The sequence below is a fragment of the Ursus arctos genome, unplaced genomic scaffold (assembly GCF_023065955.2).
Source record: "Ursus arctos isolate Adak ecotype North America unplaced genomic scaffold, UrsArc2.0 scaffold_15, whole genome shotgun sequence".
NCBI lineage: Eukaryota > Metazoa > Chordata > Mammalia > Carnivora > Ursidae > Ursus > Ursus arctos.
The window spans coordinates 8663117-8688493 of NW_026622819.1; the positions used below are offsets into that span (position 1 = coordinate 8663117).

General features: G+C 42.5%; 1 protein-coding gene across 1 annotated transcript in view; it reads right to left on the bottom strand.

Moving 5' to 3' along the window:
• The window catches only part of CTNND2 (catenin delta 2), an 885151-nt gene that overhangs the window by 46195 nt on the left and 813579 nt on the right, over positions 1-25377 (bottom strand). The window contains exon 18 of the mRNA XM_044386968.3: positions 1828-2038. Coding sequence (XP_044242903.3) covers positions 1828-2038 — 211 coding nt within the window. The remainder of the gene's footprint in view (positions 1-1827; positions 2039-25377) is intronic.

Below are 25377 nucleotides of genomic sequence, written 5' to 3' on the forward strand. Positions count from 1 at the left end.
CAGTCAAATCAACGGACAGTTATGAGATCATCCATAGTGAAAGCAACTTCCCATTAACAATAATCAAGATTGGACAAGACCTAATAAGACCATTTTCTGGATTGGCAACATGGATATACACTCTTTCACGGATGGTTTCCTCAAATGATTTTTAAATTAGTTTCACCAAGTAATTTTCTTTGACCACAGGACTGATAAAAGCATCTCTTCTCTTTAAGGCCCATTGAGTGATGTTTACTGCAATAGAGATGCTTGTACAGGTGGAAGAAATTAATATACACCAGACCACCCCTCAAACTCTCTAGTCCTACACTTCAGAGAAAACAATCTTTGATCACCTCACCAATATGCACAAATAGGTCAGAGTATTTTTGTGGATGATGGTTTCATTGCGTGTGTGTGTTTGCTTACAAAAGCATTAACACATTAAGCTCTTAATGCTCAAAACAGGGGCGCATTGCAATTAGGGATTCCAAGGTTCTACTGAAACGACAAGAAGAAGAAGACCATGTGGTCTTCTATGTAAAAGAGCAATTTATCTGAAGTCCAATATAATGAGGTATAATTCAAGCCAACCATCTACCTTGCACCATTATTACATGAGTCCAATGGGGCGCCTCTACTTGATATAGAGAAGTATTCAAATACTAATACTGAATTGTTGATTGAACTTATTGGGAGGTCTCAGGGTGCTTACAGAGAAACCTGAGACTTCTTTTCTAATACAATGGTAATATCCTGAATCAAATAAAATAATGAGATGATTTCCAAGAAGTCTCAAAGTACCTCCCTCACAGCCTTTACAATAGAAGAAAAATTATTTAGCATTTAGAGGTAAAGAAATGGGGGAGGAGGGGAATGAAAAGTGAAGCAGTAGAACTCTGATAACAAAAGGTTTACCCTCTTAATCTCATTGACTACATTGAGGGATTTCCAGGAGGCAAAATTTAATTAAGGTTTGCGAATGTTTCTGTAACATTGACAGCTTGCTGATATAATGACACTCTGGCTGCTGAAGATATGTTTTGGTTGCGTGCAGTAAGATATCACTGATTCTTAAATCAAACTGTGGGCATTTCCATTCTTGGCGGTGCAGTTGCTTGGACACAAAGCCTTGTCTTTCTTCATGCTGCTTGTATAAAAGTCCTTCCTCACCACCATCCCCTCTGCCTGCAAAATTCCTATTCATCCTTTAAGACACGATTATCACTTCTTCTAGGATATTATGATGGCCCCTTCCTCAGTTTAGACTGGAAAGTGTAGGCATAGTGACTTGTTCCATTAAACAATTTGCTCCAAATGTACAGTTCACACGGGAGGATGGTGGGTCAGCACTGAGATCGGCCTGACTCCCGCACTCCGTTTGCTCCCCCCACCCCCCCTGCATGACTCACTATGCACAGCTGAAGGGGCAAAGGGCAAAGGATGTGGACCTGCCACCAATCCTTGGATCTGCAACCACAAAGGAACGGCAACCACAAAATACCTTCACACTCACAGGTTAAGCTGGTGGTGGAGTCTATGTTGGAGGAACACGCTCGTGTGTGCACACCGGATTGTCAAGTCTACCTTACCAGTAACACAGCAGTCACCACGTCATGAGTCACCAAGTCATTATTCAAACTGAAATTATCAGGAAGACCAACTCTCATCGTGGGGTGGGAAGACTGGAAACTATGTGCTATTTCCCTTCTCTAGGTTATCAGAGACAAATGCCTTCCAATGGCATTCAGTAGTGTTACCCATGCCCAGTGGATGCTGGGCACACTTAGAACCACTTCTACCCGGACCAATTCTATTGTGATACGAAGTCACTGTCCGACTTACTTATCTCCTTTGCTTTTGGAGATGCCAACTAGCTTCTCGATGCCGCCGGCATCCCGTAAGGCCTTGGCGTTCTCCATGTTCTTGGTGATCACTTCATGCAGGGTGCAGCAGACGGCTGTCACTGTGTCATCTGACATGGCCTTACTTGCCGCGTTGTTGCTGTTGTTCCCGCCTGGAAGCCTGTGGACGAGGTCTCGCATGGCATATTTGCCTTTGGGAAAAAAAAGTCAAGGGAAGAGTTGAAATGAGGCCAAAATGGAGAAAGAGGGCGGAGAGGAAGGTAGGGGCGGGGGGAAAAAGAGGCCACAGGAGGTCACATGAATGCAATATTGTCCATTTCCCATTACTGAGTATTCTCTGTTGGGTTGCTGTGGACACAGAACACAGAACAGATTTTCCTCACGGTAAGTGCATGGCCTTTTGGTGCTAGATGGATGTGAGATGGAATTTCTGGGCAAGTTAGTTCATGCCTGTAAGCCTCAGCTGTTTAAAACCTGTAAAGCAAGAACAAAAATGGCACCTATGTCACAAGGCTGTTGCAAAGATTAAATGAGTAAATGTGTGGACAGAATGCAACCCACGAGGATTAATGAAGACACAGGATTCAGTAGGTGTCGGCTGTCAGTGAGTTCCTGCTCGTCGGTCACAGAAGGCAAGAAAACATATGGTAATTCTGACGTAACTTCAAAACTCCCTCTGTGGGAACTATGTTGGGGCTTGAACTATTTAACAAGTAAGAGTCAAACCACAAATATATGGAGACCATGATCGTATACATAACTCCTGAGCTCTGGCCCTTATCAAGCAAAGAGAAACATTTAAAGCAAGGGAGAAAAGCTTTACAAATAATGTGTAGCTAGCTAGGTGTCCTTTGAACCAGGATAACCCAGTGATCCGCCTGTCTCCCTGATGAAATTTATCTCATGGCTCTACCATATAACATTTACTAATTTGACACATTCTCCTTTGCGTGAAAACCAAAGAAAATAAAATCCAACTTTGCTTCCTGGGCTTGCTTCATCATTATTAATCTTGCTACTCCCAATGATAAAGGTACTTATAATGACATCTTTATGGAGTACTTTTAGTTTACCAAGTGTTTTGGGCATTACCAATAACCCTGCAACACATTAATTCATCCCACCTGCAGCTTCCAATTCTGTTCCATTAATTTACTTCTGGAACTAAGTAAATGAGTACCTGTAGCAAAGTTGGCTGTTCTGAAATTTTTTAGATGGAACTGGCATGTGTCCAAAGCTAAACTCCTTCCCTGTCTCCCATCCCCCAATCAGACATGTTTAGCTAGCTCCTGAAAACCATTTGAAATGCTTTGGCTCCATACATGTCTCTAAAGGACAGACCCTCTGGCTGTTTAATCCTCTGATGTGTGGTGCCCGGGGGTAAGGAGAGGAAACTCATGGGCGAAGGCAGTGATATCTTCATTCCAGGCATTAATAAATAAAACACAGACCTTTGTAATTTTGATATCTGCTCTTATCCTATGTTTAGGTGGCTTATTTTAGCTTGGACAAAAAAATGCTGATGTCTAAATGACTGAAATAGGAAAGTGTCTTCGTTCACTTGACAGCTGAGAAGTTCTGACAAAAATGGTTTGCCCGAAAACCTCCAAATGTAGCCTATTTGTTTCCTAAAGACAATACTTAATATAGTTTTGAGAAGATCCTTTGTGCCTGGACAGCCCTCTGTGCAACCTGCTGTATTTACTTATCATTATTTCATACTCAGCTCTGGCTGAGAGTTTACTTTTGCTGAGCTCAGCACGCTGAGACCTCACCAGGTCATTAACTTGCACAGACCAACTTAGGCAAACGTGAGTCCCACAGATGTGAGACGGATGAATGGGGTCTTAAAATTTTTCTTCCTAAGGGAAATGATAGAGGAAGGAAACAGAAAACTATTTCAATCATTATGCATCCGGGGCATTCACACTCTCGACTGAGTATGGAGAACTGGTCTGTGACCTTGGACATTGCTGAGGTTGAAAGCAAAAATGAAAAGAGAGAGAAGATTTGGCTGTAGCATTCTCCACTTTTTGCTGTTACTACCATTTAAAAAATTATATCAGATAAATTTGAAGGTGTGAATTCATCCAGCATGGTTTCTGAATCCATGAGTCATGAATGAAATGCGAGGCGTCCCCATCACATTCAGGGGGGTGCGGACAGCTGCTTCCCCCCTCCCCGGAGCGGCCTCTCCGACTTGCCCCGGGGTGCTGCACAAACACTGTTGTTTTCCATGGACTCCACAGCGTGGAAAATGACAGGAGTCACGACCATATATAACCAACCACAACCTGTCAAGGAAACCCACTGGAATGATTTTATTTCTAATATTTCCAATAGGGCGCACTGACATTTTACTGGACAAGTGGAGATTTTTCATTTAGTTTCTTTATTAGCCTATTTGGAAAGATACATTTTAATTTATATTTTTGACCCACCAACTGGAGAAACAAATCAAGTAAAATTATTCCATAGAGCAGAAGACCTCCGGACAAAGTCTGTTCATTCTTTTAAGGGCATACAATCATTTTAGCCTTCGATTCTGCTGCTGAGAAAAGCTGTTTCCTCAGACTGGAAATGGAATCTTATCTTCATATGAAATTTGGGTAGCAAGAATAGCTTCTTTTTTTCTTGTGTTCATAAACTTGGAGGCTAATTGGGTGGGAAAAAAAGAAAACAGGAACATAGAATAATTACAGCCGCAAGCAACCTTCTGTGGCAGGCTAATAACGGAGTCCAGGGAAGGGAGACGTTAGGTTGCACTGGGCTTGCCACGGAAGGCTTGATATAGGAAGTGAACATTCAGGATTTGTTCTATAGGTCAGGGGAGCCCCAAGATCCACCTGATATTCTGACAAAGAGAATTCTGATACCTCAAGAAGGAATGCTTCAGGGGCGCCTGGGTGGCTCAGTTGGTTGAGCGTCCAACTCTTGATTTCAGCTCAGGTCATGATCTCAGGGTCATGAGATCCAGTTCCACACTGGGCTCTGTGCTAGGCATGGAGTTTGCTTAAGATTCTCTCTCTTCCTCTCCCTCTGCCCCTCCCCACTCATGTGCCCTCTTTCTCTCTCAAAAGAAAAAAAAAAGAAGGAAGGTTTCAGAATAGAAAGACTGAAGGTTGGAGAAACACATAGTCTCTTTCTTGACAATAAAACTCGCTGTCTCTGAACTTCTACTGAAATTGTAAGCATTACAACCCAGGGTGATTTGTGCCTATAATTGTACTATGTCACATATTGTCTTTGTTCCCTAAATTTCTAAACAACAGAAAGAATGAAAAAGCCATTCTTGTTACCAATAAGAGGAATCTTGGCACCCTCTCCTTTCTATCCCCCTTCCTGCTTTCAAGCTTTGGGATCTCTAAGGTCTGAGATTTCCGAGTTCAACCTCTTTAGGAACAAATTCCCTTGTTGTGCCACAGGGGTGATGAGAAAAAGTCTGAAGGGGGGTGAGCCAAACTGCAATTTTCACAGCCTAACACCATGAAGGGGATCAAATCGGGTTTCGTTTTGGTTTGGTTTCAGAGAGTTATGGATAGAGATAAGGTTCTTCTTGGGCTAAGGAGGAGAGTGGCCAGACTCCCAGATGGATGCCATCTTTTCAGGAACCCAGAGGAGGAATGCTAGAGTTGTGCATGGGGCCCGGGATATCAAGGGTGCCTGGAGCCCTGCAGCGCCCCTGTGGTGTGTTGGGATGCTGTGTGGATGCAGAGGAGATCCTAAGCAGACAGGCCTCATCTTGGGATTGAGTCTGGAGGAAGCAGAGGAGCTTCCTGTCTTAGGGTGAGCTGCTGAGGCCCACAGAAAGGCCAGCAGTGCCAGCACCCACTGCAGACTGAACCACTCCCCCATTTCTCTGGATTTAATTGGTTTAAAAATGAGGGAGTGGTATGGCACAGACTGAAAGTCATAGAATGATTCGTGCCATTTAACAGGCAACTGTAGTATATCAGGACGAAAACAAGGACTCATGACCACGGAGGGGGCTGCGGGTCAGGGACAGGATAGCAGCCACGATGGAGAACCATGAAGATGAAACTGACAAGTGAAATGCTGGGCGTGAGGGAAGAAAGAGGATTCAGGCCTCTCTAACTGGGGTGATGAGCTGGGTGGTGAAAACCAAGTGAATTTTAGAATTTAATAATAATGGGCAAGTTGGATTTCTATTGTATTTAGTCCCACATAAAAAAAAACATGCAAAATTAGTGAACCTTATATGGGAGAATAGTACAGCAAGCTGCCATCAAGGAAAGAAGTTGTCCATCAGGTTCAAAAGACACCTAGATTTGTGAAAGGAAAGTGACTACCTTGGCCTGCCTCCATTTGCAAGAAATGTGCTCTCCACCATCCAGTGTCATGGAATCACATGTCAAAAAAAAAAAAAAAAAAAAAAGAAAAGCACGCTGCTCACTCAGATTGAAACAAAACAGAACAACTCTGCTGCCACCGGCATCACTGCCAACAACAGATCACTGTTTTGCTCAAGTTCCCAACAGAAATGAATATTTGGGTCCTTTCTTCTAAGTTACTTAGTCTCTGATGAAAATAACTTTATTTCTGATATGCAATACGGGTATGCGATGACCAGTGGAGAGACTGTCATTGTGTGAAGAACATACTGTGTTTCCATCAATGATAGACTAACTGTAACCTTGTAACTCTGTACTCTAGCCTCTGGGTGCACGTGTGCGTGTGTGTGTGTGTGTGTGTCCTTTAAATACTTGTATGTAAGACTGATTGAGCCAGTTTTCTAAGTTCAGAACCTCTGGAAAATTGCAAATAACAATTATTTTCTCTTTATAATGCTCCTTGCTGGAGTTTTCTGTGTAAAGAAGGTGCAGATGGCCTCAGGAGATCTAACCAACTGTGCCGCCCCAGAAGGACACTCTTAGCAGAGCTCTCACGTAGACAAGAGCTGGTGGAAATTTCAGGATGGTGCAACAGGGCCCTGCTCTTGCAGATTTCTTCACTTCTCTGTTATTTGTTTGTTTATGACTCTGTTTCTATTTCTAGTTCAGAACTAAACTGATTTCTGAGCCCACTTAGTTTCTCCATTGGTGGCAGTGATATTGAGTAGTGGTCTGTGGTCTAACCACCTGGTGCTCTGTAAGGTGGCAGACAATAGAGAAGTCACTTGAGTCCCTTCCGATTATGTACCTCTTTTGATCATTGATAAGAGTCGTCTGTATAGCTGGTCTTTGGGATGACTCAAATGTCTTTGTAAACTTAAATCTCTCAAGCCAACTTTAGAGGAAAGATAATTTTTAAAAAGGCTGGAATGGGGAGCAGTGCTGGGTCAGAAACATCATGGCCCCTTTGTCTCTGAGACCTTAGCACCTCTTTGGCTTCTTTGTTTCTGGGGCTGCTACAACTGGCCTGTGAGTTTTTGCGGAGAAGCTCTAAATTTACTCTTTCCTTTTTCAATTTTTTTTTAGTGTGGTGGAATATGCATATTCTAAAATGTACCATCTTATCCACTTTTAAGTACACAATTTGGTGATATTAAGTAAATCTGTATTTTGCAACTATTACCACCATCCATCTCGAGAACTGTTTTCATCTTGCGAAACTGCAACTCTATACCATTAAACAATAACTCCCTATCCTCCCCATCCTCCAAACAACCAACATTTCACTCTTTATGATTTTGACTACTCTAAGGACCTCATATAAGTGGAATCATACAGTATATATCTTTCTGTGACTGATTCATTTCACTTAATAAAACGTCCTTGAGCTTCATCCATATTGTATATCAATATTTCTTTTCCTTTAAAGGCAGAAGAATATTCCATTGTATGCATATAGCCCATTTTGCTTCTCCATTCACCTGCTGATGGACACTTGAGTTGCTCCTTCATTTTAACTATTGTGAATAATGCTGGTGCGAACATGGGTGTACAACTATCCTTTCACTTTCCATCTGTTCGTGTCTTCGTGTTAAGTAGACGCTAGACAGGAGTGGTGGAAGGAACACCCCAAGGCAGAGTCTCAAGTCTCTGAAGGGGAATGACAGAGACATGAACTGGAGGCAAGGATGGTGATAAGCTACACATTGGAAGCCTGGTCAGCACAACATCCTGACCTTATGGCTTCCCAGACCTTGGAGCTGATGAACCAAAGAGCCACAGGGGCGGAGTACGCATTCTCCTCTTCCACCTCTGCCCCAGGGTAACCCCTAGACTCATTATAATGCATTTGCATTGTGGTATCAGCCCCAACGGGTGGAGGAAGGCTGCCATGACAGTTCCCATACAAACCTTGTAGGGTTAAAAAAAACTCCCCCTCCCAACCTGTGGGAGAAGTTTCCCAAATGATTGGAAATAGCCTCCATTAGAGACCACCCCACTATAAGTCACAGCTCTGGCCAGCCCAGAGAGACCCAATAATATCCAATCCCAAAACCACCTAGGAGCCATTTCCACCTCATGGAACCTGTCCAGCTCTCCCACATTGAGAGTGTACTTTCACTTTAATAAACTGCTTTGTGCCTGCTACTTTCCCTCTGGCTATCTTTATTTTGAGCACCGATGCCCACATAAATCTCCTGGGGAACCCAAGGATCAAGACCTCCATCTATATGACACGGACTCTCTCTCACCCGTAACATCTGGATCTAAAGTGAGTCTCCTGTAGACAGCATACAGGTGGATCACATTTTTTAATCCATTCTGCCATTTTGTTTTTTGACTGGAGAGTTTAATCAATTTATATTTGAAATAATTACTGGGGCTCCTGGGTGACCCAGTTGGTTGAGAATCTACTCTTGTTTTTGTCTCAGGGTCATGAGATTGAGCCCCTCAGTGCAGAGCCTGCTTAGGAGACTCTCCCTCCTCTTTCTGTCCCCTCCCCTGCTCCCTCTCTCTCGCAAAGCAATAAATAAATCTAAAACAAAACAAAACAAAAAAAAAAAAGAAAAAAAGAAAAAGATCACTGATAAGGAGGGGCTTACTTGTGTTAGTTGCTATTTGTTTTGTATATACCTTGTAGCTTTTTTTGTCCCTTGTTTCCTGCATTCCTATTTTTTTGTGTTTGATATTTTGTAGTGAAATGTTTAAATTACCTTCTCATTTCCTTTCATATTTATTCTATAACTATTTTCATTATGGCTACCATGGGAATTACATTTAATATCCTAAATTATAAAATTCTAATTTAAATTTATACCATTTTACTTCAATAACATATAAAAACTCTGCTTATTTATAGCTCCATCCCCACCCTTTTCAGTTATGGATGTCACAAAATTCCATCTCTGTAAATGTCATATGTCTAAAAACATAAAATAATTGTTTTTTTAAAATGCATCCATCTCTAATTATGTAGAAAACATGGAAAACAAGAGTTACAAGCTGTCATGACAATATTACTTGCTTTTACAATTACCCATGTATTTACCTTTACTGAGATCTATGTTTCTTCATATGGTTCTAGTGACTTTATTCCAAACTGCAGGATTATCTTTGCTTGCAGGAAAATCCTAGCGACAAACTCCCTCAGCTTTTATTTATCTGGGAATGTCTTTCTTTCTTCCGCACTTCTGTAATACAAGATTCTTGATTGGCAGGGTTTTTTCTTTCAGCACTTGAATATACAGCCCATTGCCTTCTGCCCTCCAAAGTATCTGATGAGAATTCTGCTCTAATCCTATTGGGGATCTTTTTAATGTAATGAGTCACTTCTCCTTTGCTCATCTCAAGATTCTCTCTGTCCTTGTCTTTGGACAGTTTGATTATGTGTCTCAGTGTGGGTCCCTCGGGTTTATCCTACTCAGAGCTGGTTGAGCTTCTTAGATATTTACATTCACATCTTACATCAAATCTGGGAAGTACTCAGGCATTAGTTCTTCAAATAATCTCACTGACCCTTTTTCTCTCTCTTCTCCTTCTGGACTTACACAGTGTGTATGTGGTCTGCCTGATGGTGACTCACAGATACTTCAGACTCTGTTCACTTTTCTTTAATTTTTTTTCTTTCTGTCCCTAGGACTTGATGATTTCAGCTGTCCTGTCTTCAAGTTCATGGATTCTTCTGCCTGCTCAAATCTGCCTTTGAATCCCTCCAGTGAATTTTTCATGTCAGTGACTGTCATTTTCAGCTCTAGAATTTCTTTTTTAAAAATTTCCTCTTAGGTTTTCTATCTTTTTAATGATATTTCCATTTTATTTTATTTTATTTTTTAAAGATTTTATTTATTTATTTGACAGAGAGAGCCAGCCAACAAGAGAGGGAACACAAGCAGGGGGAGTGGGAGAGGAAGAAGCAGGCTCCCAGCAGAGCAGGAAGCCCGATGTGGGGCTCGATCCCAGAATGCTGGGATCATGCCCTGGGCCGAAGGCAGACGCTTAACGACTGAGCCACCCAGGCGCCCCAATGATATTTCCATTTTATTCAGACATCATTTGCTTGACTTTCTCTACATCGCATTTTAGTTCTTTGAGCATCTTCAAGACAGTTGTTTTAAAGTCTTTGTCTAGTAGGTCTGCCATCTGGTCTTTCTCAGGGACAGTTTTGTTGGTTTCTTTTTTTCCTTTACATGAGCCATACTTCTGTTTCTTTGTATGCCTTATGATTGTGTGTGTGTGTGTGTGTGTGTGTGTAAAAGTAGATACTGGAATCTAATAATGTAATCCTGGAAATCAGATTCTTCCCCTTCCCCAAGTTTGCTGTTTCTTTGGTTTTTGTTCTGTTTTTGATTGTTGTAAGCTGTCTCTGTGCAGAGGATCGGCCTGAGGTATAAACTTAAGGTCCTCTCAGGTCTCTTCAGAACTTGTACCTTTCTCTGGGCACATGGGGTACTGTTATTTTCCTCTGCATATCCATTTGCTTTTGAATGTCCTAGTTTTTAAAGTCTGGTTTCCAAAAGGGGAGAAAAAGGAACCAAAGGAGAAGCGAGGGTGCCAACCCTTTAATTCCCCTGGAAGTCACCTCAGCCAGAGGAGAAGGGGCTTGCAGCAATGAGAGGTGTGCAAAAATGGCAGTCTCACCTCTGTGTCTGCACCTCCATGATCAGAAGCAGCAGTGATCAGAATGCAGATCTCTCCTATTTGGTGGACAGGGTCCTTGCTCCCCACCCTGGTTCCCATCAGCTGCATGCAAACTGCTCAGGAACACACACAGAGCTGCCAGTAAGTTGATCTAGGGAAGCTGCTACTATGTTAAGAGCTGAAATTGACTGAAATTAATCACTATCTACCCTCCACGCTTTCCCTTGAAAGTTGCAAGCCTTCATTAGATTCCAGAGTTCCGAAATACATCAGACACATTCTGCCAATGTGGGAAACCAGATACCTGGTGCTTCCTACCTACTCTGTCATCTCACCAGAATCCTCTCCCCAGTCTGAAGTTACTTTTGATCAGTGGCTGAAGATATAAAAGTGAAGTACTGATCTCCAGGTAATTGTATGTCTGTAGGTAAATGTGAAAAGAGCCTTTGCTCCCTGCCAGAGGGAGATTATTAGTCTTTTTAAAATGCTCTGTCAATAGCCATAACTCCTTCTGTAATGTGGCTAGCACCTTTTCTTTCTTTTGAGCGAACTTCTGGAGCCAATGTATCATAAGAATCTGTCATCGTGTAACTATAAGGGTATCTAATATAAACACTTCATTATAAAAGAGGAGAAAACACAGAAAAAAATCTATATTTTAAAACTGATTTATGTGGCTTACAGACCAAGAGGTGAAACATTCAAGATGGTATTGCTTGGCTATTGAAAAAGTCTGAATAATTGTTCACATGGGATAGTTCTGAACCAAGCTGCAGTTATTTCTTGTCTTTACACACTAAGGACTTATACTCGTATCTTGTGTCCCCTGAGAACTCTTTCTTGAAACTGCCTTCTCCAAATTTACACCCCATAGTCAAACTAATAAATCTTTAAAAAGTGTCTTTTACATCTAAAACCATCTTAGGGACTGTTGCTGGGTAATATCAAAGAGTTTTCTTCCTCACCTTATGAAATACAGGTACTAGAAATGGCATTCTGCAGGTTTTTATTTAGTTTAATACTAGCGTGAGAGATGGTCTATTTATCAAGCTTCCAATACAAAAAAACCTGGCAAATGAAAACAAGAGAAACTCCAGCTCCACTTAATCATGGCAAGTAGTATGATTATGCCTCAGCCCTCATGAACCTTCCACTTTGGTTAAAAGCATGCTCCCTTTCATGTTAAAGAATGGCACAGTAATGGTCAACAAGTTTTTGAAGGAAAGATTCTATTTCTGGGTTTAAAAGAGACTTTTCAGTTGGTGGTAATCCTAATGCAATCTTTACGGGATAGATAATGAGATCCTGGAGATTTTCAGTGCCTCATTGTCCATAATGTGTACTTACTTTCATGCTAGTCACCAACTCTTTATAAAACTAAACTTGTCTCAATTTTGTTATTACTGGTTGTGATGAGTAATCAGAGCCATTCAGCCTTATCATCAACAGGTGGGTTCTGATTTTCTCTCATGCTTGCCTGGAGAACCCTGTCAGAGCCACAAATCTATAATTGGGTCAGTTGGAAGAAACATCAAAATAGCCTGATTAAAGAACTCCAACAGGTACTCGTAACACTTGAGACAATAAAAAAATAGGCTGTTGGCTACAGGTACCCCTGTAGAGGCGTTATCATCACCACAGATGAACAACTCTCAGACTGCTAAGAGATTCAGTCAGGATTTCCAGAACTCATTCACTTTGAAAGGCTGCTAACTAACCCAAGATCAAGAGAACAAGGATTAATTACTTAGGCTAAATGAAACAAATTTAATTGTGGCTAATGTTCTATTTTTGAATTGGGCATGTTACAAAAGCTTCCTTCTTTCTACTTCCTCTGTCCTTAATGCTTGATTTAACAGGTTATGCTTATAAAAACTAGATGAAACATTCTTTAAATGGAATCTTATTCTAATTAATCCTTCAGAATTCAGAAAAACATATATTAAAAATTCTTAAAATAGGTAAGCTAATAAATTATCAGGGAAAGTTAAGATAATCCTATAAATATAACAACATATGTTGACTGGTCTTGTCGACACAACTTACAACAGTAGTTAAATAATATAAAAAATGCCTTGACTAATCCATTTACTTTCTTTGACCCTAGGTTTTCATGGACAAAACTAGAATCTATCCTTCTTTCTAGTAGAACATAATTGAAAAAATCAAATCTGTATCCCTAACCATGCCATAGATGTCACATTGAAAGGGAAATATAATTTAATTAGGCATGACAAGCCTATTAAAAAAACAAGTGCATTTTGTAGGTGGAATTAATGTCTACAACATCCTCCCAGGCTTGGCTTGTGCTGTATGACTTAAGGAACCCCGCCGTCAGGTAGCATGGCCAGAGCACTGAAGAGTTACAGCTCAGACAGATGGAATAATCCAAGTTCTAGGTAGTGGGGGTGAAGACTGGTGGAAGGGACTCTGATGGTCCTGGGTCACTGATTCCAGTCAATGAGCTGAAAGGGAATAAAATATTTCTGCAACGTAAAGCAACCAAAATGACAAAACCAGGAGTTCTACAAACCAAACAAAAATGAACTCTCAAGATTTATTATCATAGAGGTCTAGTTTTGATAACTGCGCCCAGAGGTCTTGGTGAATGAATCCATGCTGCTGTACCTAGGTCCGTACGAACCGTCAAATAAAGTCAACCATCGAACTGATGGTCACAAATAAGAAACCAGCTACGTAAACATCTGCCTCTTAGGGGCAGAGCTTCCACACCAGGAGGCACCGTGAAGGAGCACAGTGCCTCATTCCACCTCCATCGTGACCGAGGGCTCACCGTGAGCCTGTCAGAGCGGAGAATTGGGAGAACAGAACAAAACCAAAAAAATCAACTCAGGGAAACAAATCAAAAAAAGAAAATGGCCCTTTTAATCCTAGTCCCAAATAATGAATCTTTGAGTCATTTGCTAGCAGTTGCTTACTTCCTGAGTCAACCTTATCTCTGAGATTCGCAATTACCAACGTGCGACAGATGATACGATTATCTTGTGAGAACACCACTGTGTGTCCAGCATGAAGTGACCAGCCCTAACCTTATAAACAATGGTAAAATTGTGCTTTTTTATTTTAAATGTGGAAGGCTGGTTCTTATTAAGTCTGGATGCCTTGCAACATTGTGTGAGTAAAAAATTCCTTTGGCTTCATGCTTCTGCCTCTACGTTTTCCTTGCACAGAATGGAAAATAGCTGTGGCAACACCAGCCCTCTGGTCTAATCATGTCAGTCCCTTTTTCCCAGAATGGGACCTGTTCATTTCCACCTCTGTACCTTTACTCCTGCTGGGTTAGAATACATATTTAATGAGATGTATTGATTTTCTAAAAAATTAACCATAATGAACCTTCTTTTATGGATCTGCCAGTTGCTTTAATTGATTAAAGATTTATCTAAATAGAGAGAGAGAGAGAAAAGGCATAGCAGAACGGGATCTGGGAGCCAAGGAATCAGTGGTTGTTGTGGGCAGAGGTTGAGACAAATTCTGGAAGAAACACAAAAATTCCTTATGCTTTTTCCTAATAACTGTGACTTTAAAAATCAAGTACAGACTTATAACACATATAAGGACCAATGTCACATGCCAGGATTGGTAAGCAGTTGGTCTGAGAAAATGATTCAAATGAAAACTCAACCCTCTGAATGAAAATAATATTAAACAAAGCAGAATTTTACAGGTTTATAGTGTATGGTGTGCAGTTCTCTCAAGAGTTATTACCTCCAAATAAATAACCTATTCCATCTGTTTGAAAGACAAAAGGAATTGTACGTTTTAGCACCCTGAGATCTTATCCAGAGGATTTCACTGAATTAGATCTTGAGAAATTCTCATACTTGCTGAGAAGTAAGGTAATGAGTAGAAATACGGACAAGGAGGTGGCTAAGATAAGCATATTTAATTTGTATAAGAATTGCTCTAAAAATAAAAATGGCAGTTAATTAACAGGAAGTTTGCTGAAGCACCTTTTGAACTAGAAATAAATTGATTTTTGAGAAATATTGAAAATTAGTCAAGTAACTGATATGACACATTATAACAGGACTTAAGTAATTTGATTAAATATTCAGCATGATAGCCAAAAAAATTTTTATCTCAATTCACTGTCTAATTTTAGCAGAAAGGAGGTAAAGGTGAAAACTTAAACCCACTGATTCTAGCCTCAGGAGACAAACCTAGGAGGACGTTTAATTTTTAGGTCAAGATTGTTATCCAACAAAGACCCGAGAACTCTCTCAGGATGAAAATTTCAGAAGACAATAGTGTGAGACAAGTTGAATTCGGCATTTTCGTAAGCGAAGTTTGTGTTCAGGAACAGAAGCTGAAGGTAGTCCTCCTACCTGACATTAGCACATTGGAATAACAGTAATACATCGATTAATGTAGATACTGACGAATTACAATACTGCATTCCCTTGGTGTTGCCTTCTCAAATTCATTGACCCCTGTGCCAAAATAAAAATTTGTCTCAATAAAGGTCACAAAGAGAGGGAATCAGCTACAGGTTTTTTTCACATGCTACTGCTCATAGGTTACATTCTAGGGGAGCTTAACTTTTTCAAGAAAAGTCACATCTATTGTTTCCATTTCTGCTTTGCATCTCCCTAGGAGAGGGGCATTTCTAATTTACGTAGAAGGTGTATTTCTAATTTACGGAGAAGACAAAGGCAGTCCAAAGAGATTAGACAACGTGGGTAAGGTTGCAGAGCTGTCTTCTGGCGTTGGTATCTCTCTGTGGTTAGAGGTACCTGGCTAGAAATTCCTCTCTCGGACTGGCTCTCCTCCCTCCTGCCTTGGAACCCTTTCCACAGATATAATCTTCTTTTTAGACTTATTTTTATTTTTTTAGATTTATGTATTTATTTGGCAGAGAGCGAGAGAAAGAGAGAGTGCGCACAAACGGGGAGTGGCAGGCAGAGGGAGAAGCAGACTCCCCGCTGAGCAAGGAGCCAGATGTGGGACTGGATCCTAGGACTCTGGGATCATGACCTGAGCCGAAGGCAGATGCTTAACCGACTGAGCCACCCAGCCGTCCTGTAATCTTCCTTTTCAAAAAGTTTTTAAATTTGAATATAGTTGACACACAACATTACATGACTTTCAGGTGCACAGCACAGTGATTCAACGTCTCTCTGTTAGGCTATACCTACTACAGGTGAATACACAGGTATAATCGCAGGTATAATCTTCGCCACCTGTGTGACACCTGCCCTGAAACTCATTTACTCAGCCATTCTACACACACTCATTGGAGTTGTGTCTAGTTAGCTTACACATGTAACCAATCTTTCCAGTGTTAACATAAACCGAGGACCGTGTGATCTCTAACGACATGTTTACTGATGCATCAACAAACAATTTACATTTGACTCTACAATGTAAGAAGATGCAACAACAGTGCTTGGGGGGGTGGGATTTGGCTTCGCACCCAACCTGCTCTTATTACCTCCTCTATGACAGAGCCTGGGAATCCTTGTGCTACAGGATGCTGTGTTCTAGAAAGGGTTTCTCTGTAGCACTGCGTGGGAAATGCTGTGCTTGACACTCAATTCAGAGATTTACAATGTATGTCAGCAAAGTCAAGTCTCTGCTGGTCCTGCCATTAGATAAAATGAAGCCACTGGGTGAACTTAGTTTAACACAGTTTCCCCAATGTATCTGAATAAGGAAATCTTTTTGCGCATGCCACCCATTCCCTTCCCAGAGAATGGGGATGCTGGGGGACTCACCCGGGGGGTGGCCCTGTCGAGTAAGGGCAGTGACGTTACTGCTCCTGTTACTATGCTTACATATGACTGGTACCCCCAGATCTTCAGCACCAAAGAAATCCCAGTTTCAGAACAACTTGATCTAATGTAGATAAGATCAGAACTAAAGAATTGTTCTGATTACACAAAAGAGATGGCCAGAGAGAGACAACGTACAGCAGTGTATTTTAAGTATTGGCTGACTGGAGCAGCTCACCCTAAATACACCTTGTTCCTAACTGCGATCGTCTTGGTCTGACTTCATACTCCCGTTAACCCCATATTTTGTTCACAGAGGACTTCATAGACCTGAGAGATAAATGTCACAGAAGGAGGATATGCAGTTCTTTGGGTATAATCCACCTTCTCTATTAACCAATGAGCTGCTTCTGGAGGAATTCCCAGTATAGGATCTCAAGCAGAGGAGGTTCGTGGATTGAAATTCACTTAATTCTGTTTCCCAAGTTGCTTTTCTTCCTACTACCAACCAGCCAAGCCAAGTACTGATTTCCACTATGCAATTCTAATTCTAATTTAAAGTACTGAGCTGAGCTTTGGATGCCAATGGATCTTACGCGGCTTTGGGTGGTGGGTTCCCTAGGGTCTGACTTTGCTTAGATGATCTGCCTTCATAGCTGAAATAAACCTCAGACGACAAGTAACTTGAGACAGCTTGCGGCTGTCTGGATCATCAATCAGCCTGTCCCTCCAACACACATCATGGGCCCTAAATTATATGCCCGGGTCTGAATATGTTCCAGATCTTATAAAATTCCTGCCTCCCTTATATTTAGGAGACAATGTCCTTCATCAGATACAAGAAGATTCAGAGCACTCCTTACCAGCAAAAGAACACTTTTTCTTTAAAAAAACTTCTCATCATTTGTCCTCACTTTGAGATTGATTTTTAATAGTATTAGTTTACAAAATTGATGTCTAGGTTGGAGCTTATTTTCTCATTTCTGCCTGTGGATTTTTTTTTTTCAGAGTAAAGAAATGTGGCATCTTTTGTATTTTTATTGTGCCCAGAATTCCGATTTCAAGAGAAAGAACATCAGAACCCAAAGATATTGACAAATTATTTTAATAAAAATCGGTTTGTGTTTTAGCTATTTCTCTAAATTCCCTGGGTAGTGAAAACACATCTCTGATGAACTGTAAAAATATCCTGGGCTATCTACTATTGCCTCTTTTCCTTTATTAAGTAACCACAGCAAACATTGAATATGGATCACCAGCATTTCTAATGTATTCAGAACGCCAGTGTTCATATTGTAGGCTTACGTTGTGTGTGTAAAACTGAAACTTAAAGGATTTATACTTTCACGAGTATAAAAACTTCGGGGAGTGTGCTTGCGCAATACTAAGAAAACATTAACTATTATATGGATTATTCACAAGGTGATAAACAGAAAAGAAATGAGATATGAAGATAAAGAATTAAAGACAAAAGAGATATAAAAACGGAAGCAAAAAAGGAGCCTAGAAAACTGAAAATGGACCAAATTTGTTTCTCTGAATCTCACTCAATCAAAATAATTCACTATTAGATCTGAATCCAGCTGATGACATATTTATAACAAGCAACATTTAATACTGTAAAATTCCAGGAAAGGAAATAAAAAGCTGGACAGTCCTTTGGCAATTTCTTTCTTGTCACAGGATTTCATTTGTAGCAAAGGGGAAAGATACGACGAACGGAAGAGATTGCACAAAGGTTTAAAAAAGCAGGAACTATCCCACCTAGAGCTTTAGCCGGTCAGTGGCCCTAAAGCCCAGCAAAGTGGCTGGTATTTGAGTTTTCTTGTCTAAACTGTCCTAGTTTCTGGAGACTCTAACTGCCTATTTGCCTTGCCGGCTATGGAGCCCAGGCAGGGGAGAGAGGCGACGGGCTCTCAGGCACCTGCCCTGCATCTTCTCCCAGGCTGTACCGCGGACAGCAGCCCCCGCCCGGCAGGAATGTGATTTTCCTGGCTGTCTGCTCTCACTGCAGTGAGGTCTGGTGACGTGGGCCCGTTCACTTGGTAGGGATGACTTCTCGGCAGTGTCACCTTCTAAAACAGAGACATGACGCATGCACCGTAGACTCTGACCAGGCACCCCCGCTAAGCCTAATTCAGCCTGCTCCAAAAGGCTCACCCACCAGCTTACACACTGGTCTACAGTTTAACTGTTATTATTAAGGATCATGGTTAGCATCACCAGATCAAACCAGAACGATCCAAACCATGCAAATCTAAACCAAGCGTCAAGCAAAAACAAGGAGCCTTCCTATTATAAAAATGCTTTCTGTGTACGTTTCGTAACTGCTATGAGCAGTCTCTGTTACCTCCTTTCCCAGTCCACAGAAACTTCGAGTACGCTTCTAAGCATGTATGGGCTGTCAGCTTGTCTGAAAGCAGGAAGATCAGTGGTGTTTGTTTGGCCTAACGTAATTCCATGACGCTACCGAGAGTTGTCACAGCAACTACTTTCCTTCCGGGGACTGACCGTGAAGGCCAAGTACAGGGGTGGAGCGATGGGCAGGGACTGGAATAAACAGTGATGTTCAAGGAAGGGGCACGGAATCTTCTGGTGGATCTGCTCTTCCTCAAGGAAGCCAGGCCAGAGCACAGCTGCAGAGGGTTTGGGGACTTCAGGGGGAAGCCCCCTCAGCCACCATCGGTGACACCTTGGCTCCCTGGGGCTTTTTTCCTTCCTTCTCTGTTCATTTCTGTGACTGCTTTAACAAATCACCACAAATGGGGTGGTTTTAAAGATCAGACATTAATTTTCCCACAGTTCTTGAGGACAGAAGTCTGAAATCAAGGTGTCATCAGGGCCGCACCCCCTCTGACAGCTCTGGGAGAGACTCCTTCCTGCCTCCTCAAGCTTTGGTAGCTTCCGGCATTTCCTGACTTGGGGCTGCACCACTCTGGTCTTTGCCTCCATCTTCTCCATGCGTCTCTGTCAGCTCCAGGTCTGTCTCTTAAAAGGACGCTTATCCTGGGATTTAGGGCCCAGCTGGGTAATCCAGGAGGAGCTTATCTTAAAATCCTTAACTTAATGACATCTACAAAGACCTTTTCTCCAAAGAAGGTCACATTCACACGTCCAAGGGATTTGAATGCAGACATCTGTTTTTGGGGCACCACTCACCTCACTCTATCTCCCTTCCCTTCCCTGACCTTTCATTTTTCTTAATGAGCATTCTTTTCCCTTTTCTTTGTTCTCACCTTTTCTTCTTCTCTTGAGTCAGAGACTCAGGCCTGTCATCCTTGATGGTTTTAACCAGAGAAACTCAGTGGCTCACCCCACTCTGTGGTGAAGAGCAGTTGGTGGTTTACTTGGTGTGGAATGGAGGTGAATACAGGGATGCTGCTATTTGTAGGTGGAATTGTGCCCCCCCCCATTCATATGTTGAAGTCCTGGGCCCCACTGTCTCAGAATGTGGCCTTATTTGGAAATGGGGTCATTGCAGATGTCATTAATTAGCATACTGAAGCAGGGTAGGTCTCTAATCCAATATAACTGGTGTCCTTATACAAAGGAGAAACTGGACACACACACACACACACACACACACACACACGCACACACGGAGATTCCCATGTGAAGACGAAGGCAGAGATGAAGTGATGCTTCTAGAAACCAAGGAAAACCACCAGAAGCTGGGGGAGACACAGAACAGATTCTCCCGCAGAGACCCAGAAGACACCTGCCCAAATCATCTAGCCTCCAGAACCTTGAAACAAGAAATATACATTGTTTAATCCACCGAGTCGGTGGGGCTTTGTTACGGCTGCCCTCGCCAACCGATATGCTGCTCAACACTTGTGTTTGGTCCAAGTTTAGAACAGCGACTTTGAAGAGACCACAAATAATGGTTAACTAGCTTTTGTTTTATTTGACAAATATTCATGCGTCATCAGTCACAGGCAGTTGCATGTAATTTGTCATTCTGCATCGAGCACTTTCGGGCTCTCCTTGAGTGACATCCCCACCTCCTAGGTCTCTAAGATTAGCGTTTAAGACAAAATAACAGAAGTAAATAAACATGAGGATGGATCAGCCCATAACATCAGCTGCAACACGCTGCTGTCACACCACTGGATTCTGCTTCATCCTAACCTGTTAAAAAGACAACTCGCTTTGCATTCCCCAGAGTCAACTACACGTAGACCCAGCGCTGATGCACTGGCAAGCTCAAGACCAGTTTCTCTAGAAAGTCCTGAACAGCAACATAGAGTCCAGGAGTCTTATGGGGATAATCTCCAACGTTATTCGGAACAGAACATAAAGCTTAAAATTCTGTCAAAATAAGTTACTCCTTTCAACAGTCTCTTCATGAATTTTGGGAGGGTTAATTCGACAGGTGTCCTCACTGCTAACATCTCTGTAGAGAAGGCCGTGATTCTCTCAGGAAGTGAGTGGTTGCACAGGAGCTATCTTGGAAATCAAAGATTACTGGCACGCAGAGCTCTGCATGCTTCCGAGAAACCAGGATGCCTCTCTACCTGCCCCTCTACCTGTCCGGGAAGATGACATCAGGGGAAGGGGGCTGGGACATTGGTTCTGAAGGAACACAGGAAATAAGTCATGTAACACACAGCCTACCACCAACAGCAACGACAAAAAAATGCTTTGGGTTCTTTTCCATGGTTTTTTCTATTGTGCTGGGCTCTGGGTTTATAACAAGGCAAGCAATTATCCACCAAGGGGTTTCTTGTCTACCTGAGGGAAGGACAGAATATATGTAGATTTAGGTGTGTGGAGAAAATGGAAAACATACATAAATACTGTGACTTTGTTCACTGGGAGGTCAATAAAAACAGAAAAATCAATCTATTTCATTGTGTGATACTGTAGTATGGGTCTGAATGTGCCCTAATGTATGCAAATAACTTACGTTTTCATCTGAGCTGAAGTGAACTGGGAGCATGGGCCTGGGTGTGTCACTCTCCTGCTGACCACATCTGTGGCTCTGCTCGCTCATCAGACAAAACACAAGCTCTCTGGGGCCTCTGCAGGTGGAGGGAGCCTCTCTCCTCCCACCAGGTGGCCCTGCTTGTAATTTTGCGAATATCATACAGGAGATCGGTGCTGGGGTTTAACTCCCTTTGTTCCTGCTTCCTGCGTTGTTTGCTCCTTTGTCTGGTTAACTCCCAACTTCTCCAGGCTCAGCTCAGGGTCATGTCATTTAGGAAGGCATTCCAATTTCCCCTTCTCCTGAAGCTGCTTTAGCGGCCCCCTCCCCACCCCAAACGCAGGCTTATCCCTAGCAGAATGTGAGGGTCTGTTCACCTCAGTCACCTCCTTGAGGCAAGGGGTACAGGTGCTTATCACCCAAGTTCCTAGCACCTGGGACTGGCCTGGATCAGGTAGGCATTGATTCCACAAACACTGCACTGCATCCTTCAATGCATAATCCAATCTCTACATCTGGAAAGCAGCCATGAACAGACACACCAGAACCTCACCCAACCACCCAACCCAAACCAGTCAGGCATCCTAAGACAGTATTTAAAACTGAAGCCTAAGCTATTCCCCAAGTGAAAGTAGTTGCTTGTTTTATTTTCACCATAAAAGTCTTGCATGTGTGGATTTTTCAGTAACAAATTTAGTTGCCTGGGAAACCAAAAGGGTCTACGCAGAGTGAGAGAAACAGTTTGGAGCAAACTGGCCACAGAGTGTTTCTGGACCATTCTCTCATAGTGGGAGCATCCGCCCCAGGATGCACATCTTCCTTTCGTGAGTTGCTGGGACCCCCCGGCCTGCACAGTTTCCATGGTGAGCCAGCAGGGACAGGAAGGTGTGGGGCCCCAGCGTGTACAAGAGGACACAGCACAATCATCTGGAGAGGTCCACCTGGGCTTTTTCCGGATAAAGTGATCTGGCCTGTCAAGAGTCATGCTTTGATGGGGTGCTTTTCAGAATATCAGAGAAAGATAGGAAATAACATGCTACTGGGGAGAGATGGGAATGCTCACGTTTCCAAGGCTTCTACGCAGAAGGCTGTGGAGGATCTGGAGGGGGTTTCCTCAGCTTCGGCACCACTGATATGTTGCCTGCCTCCTGCTTTGTTAAGGGGGCTGTCGGGCCGTCCCGCACACTGCGGGATGGTTAGCAGCATCCCTGGCCTCTACTCACGAGCAAACCCACGATACAGAGAACAACTTTCTCCAGACATTGCCAAACATCCCCCCGGGGTAGGGGGGCAAAACTGTCCCTCATTGAAAGCTGTTGATCTAGAGATTGACAGTGAGGTGTCTTTGTCATCCTGGGCGGCTATAATAAAGTCCCACAGGCTGCGTGGCTCAAACAGTAGACAACAGACATTTGTTTCTCAGACTGGACGATGGAACGTTCAAGATCAAGATACAGCACCTTAGGTTCCTGGTGTTCCAGGCTTGTAGACAGCATTTTTCTCTGGGTGGTCACGTGGCTGTTTCTTAGTGCACACACGTCCTCTTCTTACAAAAGGGCACTCGTCTCATTAAAACGGTCTTAACCTCATGACCTCCTCTAAACGTAATCACCTCCCAAAGGCTCCACCTCCAAATACGATCCCACTGGGGGTTAAGACTTCACCATATGAATTGTGGGGGGGACACGAACATTTACACCAGGTCATGGCTAGAAATAGGTGGAGGTGAGTCACTTTCTGGAAGTCACAGGACAGTTGTAGTAAGCGGCTGAAAGGAGGATTCTTTTTGCTGAAGTCTCCTCATGTCTACTCTGTAGTTCTCACTTTGCCTCAAGAACCTCATAAGCCCCTGGAACTTCACACCTCATGGGCCTTGGGAAGCTTTTGTGTGATTAGAGGGGCAGACGCGGGATGTGATTTGGTGTAACTGACATAATACAAATTGCTTGTCAAATTTCCTCTCTCACTTGTCTGCAGAGTGCGATGGTGGGAACATGCACGTAGAAAAAAATAAATGTCTAAACATGCATTGGCATGGGTGGTGTACTAACTTTCAACCTGACAAATGAAAACGTAAGACTCCCCTGCTCACCAGCGGCAAGGAAACAGCACCCTCCCCAGGGAGAGCCCAGGGAGCCCTTGAGTTTACATCACTCATGAGCCATATTTACCATCTACCAACGCATTGAAGATATATTTGTCTTTCCCTCATCTACGAGGCTTCCCCATATTCTTTCAAGTCCGGAAATAGCTGCCATCCTTCAAACACCCAATCCAGTCCCTTGTGCCTTGTAGTAGTCAATAAATAACTGGTTTCAATACCACCTCTGCAAAAGTAACATCAAAAGTGCTTTTTGCTTAAGGAGGAAATCGCTCACCACTGATATCTTCTAGGAGTTGGTCATTCCGGCTAAATACTAAATTTGTATGGCACGAGCAATGTATTGTCTTAACGAAGATACATACTATTTTCCTCGTGTGGTTACAAACAGCTGTTCACAGATAACAGAGGAGATATTTCTAGTGCCAGACTCATAGTAGGGCCCAACAAGTGTTCAATGAAGGAGTCTATCAGGTTGAATAAAGCAGCACTTCAATGATCTCTTCTTAGCAATTTGCTATTTAAATGGTATACACTATAGAATTCGGTATGTGTTATTTAGTCCATGAAATTCTAACTCAGTGCTCTTTCCTTTTCCTTCCCTATCAATCTGATGTATTTCCTTCCTCTCTGAAGCCAGGTTCTTTCTCCACTCAGGTCTCCTAGACCTTTTGACCAAGAGCTCACAAACATTTCCAAGCAGGAAACACGTTTAGAGGTATCTACCAACTCACTGCCCACTTAGTGCCCACTGCTACAGACTGGCCTATGCACTTAATATCTGAGGGAGAAAAACCTAGAGTAGATAATTGATTCCAAATAACCTGGCTATGTTTAATTTTATTACAACTCTAAAGACTAATTTACAATAAAGTCTATTTTAGAATCAGAGCTCTGTTACATTATAACTTCCCCATATATTACCATGGAGAGACTGAATCTATGAACAGACAAAGGCCAGACTGTGTAAGAAATAGAACTTGATCCACATCCTGCAACGGCCTGCCCAGAAAACCAGTCCCTTATCTTCGGTAGACCAGGAAGCCAGCCTGCTATAAGTCAGACTTGCAGGGAGCTATCTCCAGTGATAATCTAGGAAGCTGAGCAATAACTTTTATAATAATTGCCTCCAAATGGTCAGTACTTGATTAATAACTGGCAGGTTCCTTAATTTAGGAATCAGTTTTGGACCAAGTAGAGAAAGCCAAATATGCACCCCTCACTAAGCACTCTGGATAGTCTTTCAACTTCCCCATGCCAACAGGCAATCCAGGGCACATCCAAAACCTTCCCTTTTCTCTACTATGAAGCTTTCCATTCTGCTGCCTGCTTTGACTCTTTGCCAAATGCAAGTAGGTGATGGTGGCTGACTCCTTTGTTATAGGAAGCTCAGAATAGATAGACTTTGCTTTTTTCCATTTGCTTGGTCTCTGTTTATTTCCACACCTCCCTCTTCCTCCTGCCACCACCAGCATGAAAATGTGTGCATTCTTAAATAAATTGTCTAGATTGGCTGGTGGCATTCCTGCTCATGGGTCTCAGGGAGGCTCTTTATTAAGACATGCTGCCATCTCTAGGATGCAACACGATATCTACCCAATGGCTAAGAGCACCAGTGCGCACCCACGAAGAGTAGAATACGCAGAGAGATACACAAGCTAATTGAAATTTAAGAGAATTCTGGATGGGGGACAAGCAATCAGCCATATTGAAATCTGGCCAGGGCAACAAGCATGTGAAAAATGGAGGCGTGACTCCCTAGTTAATTTCACCAATG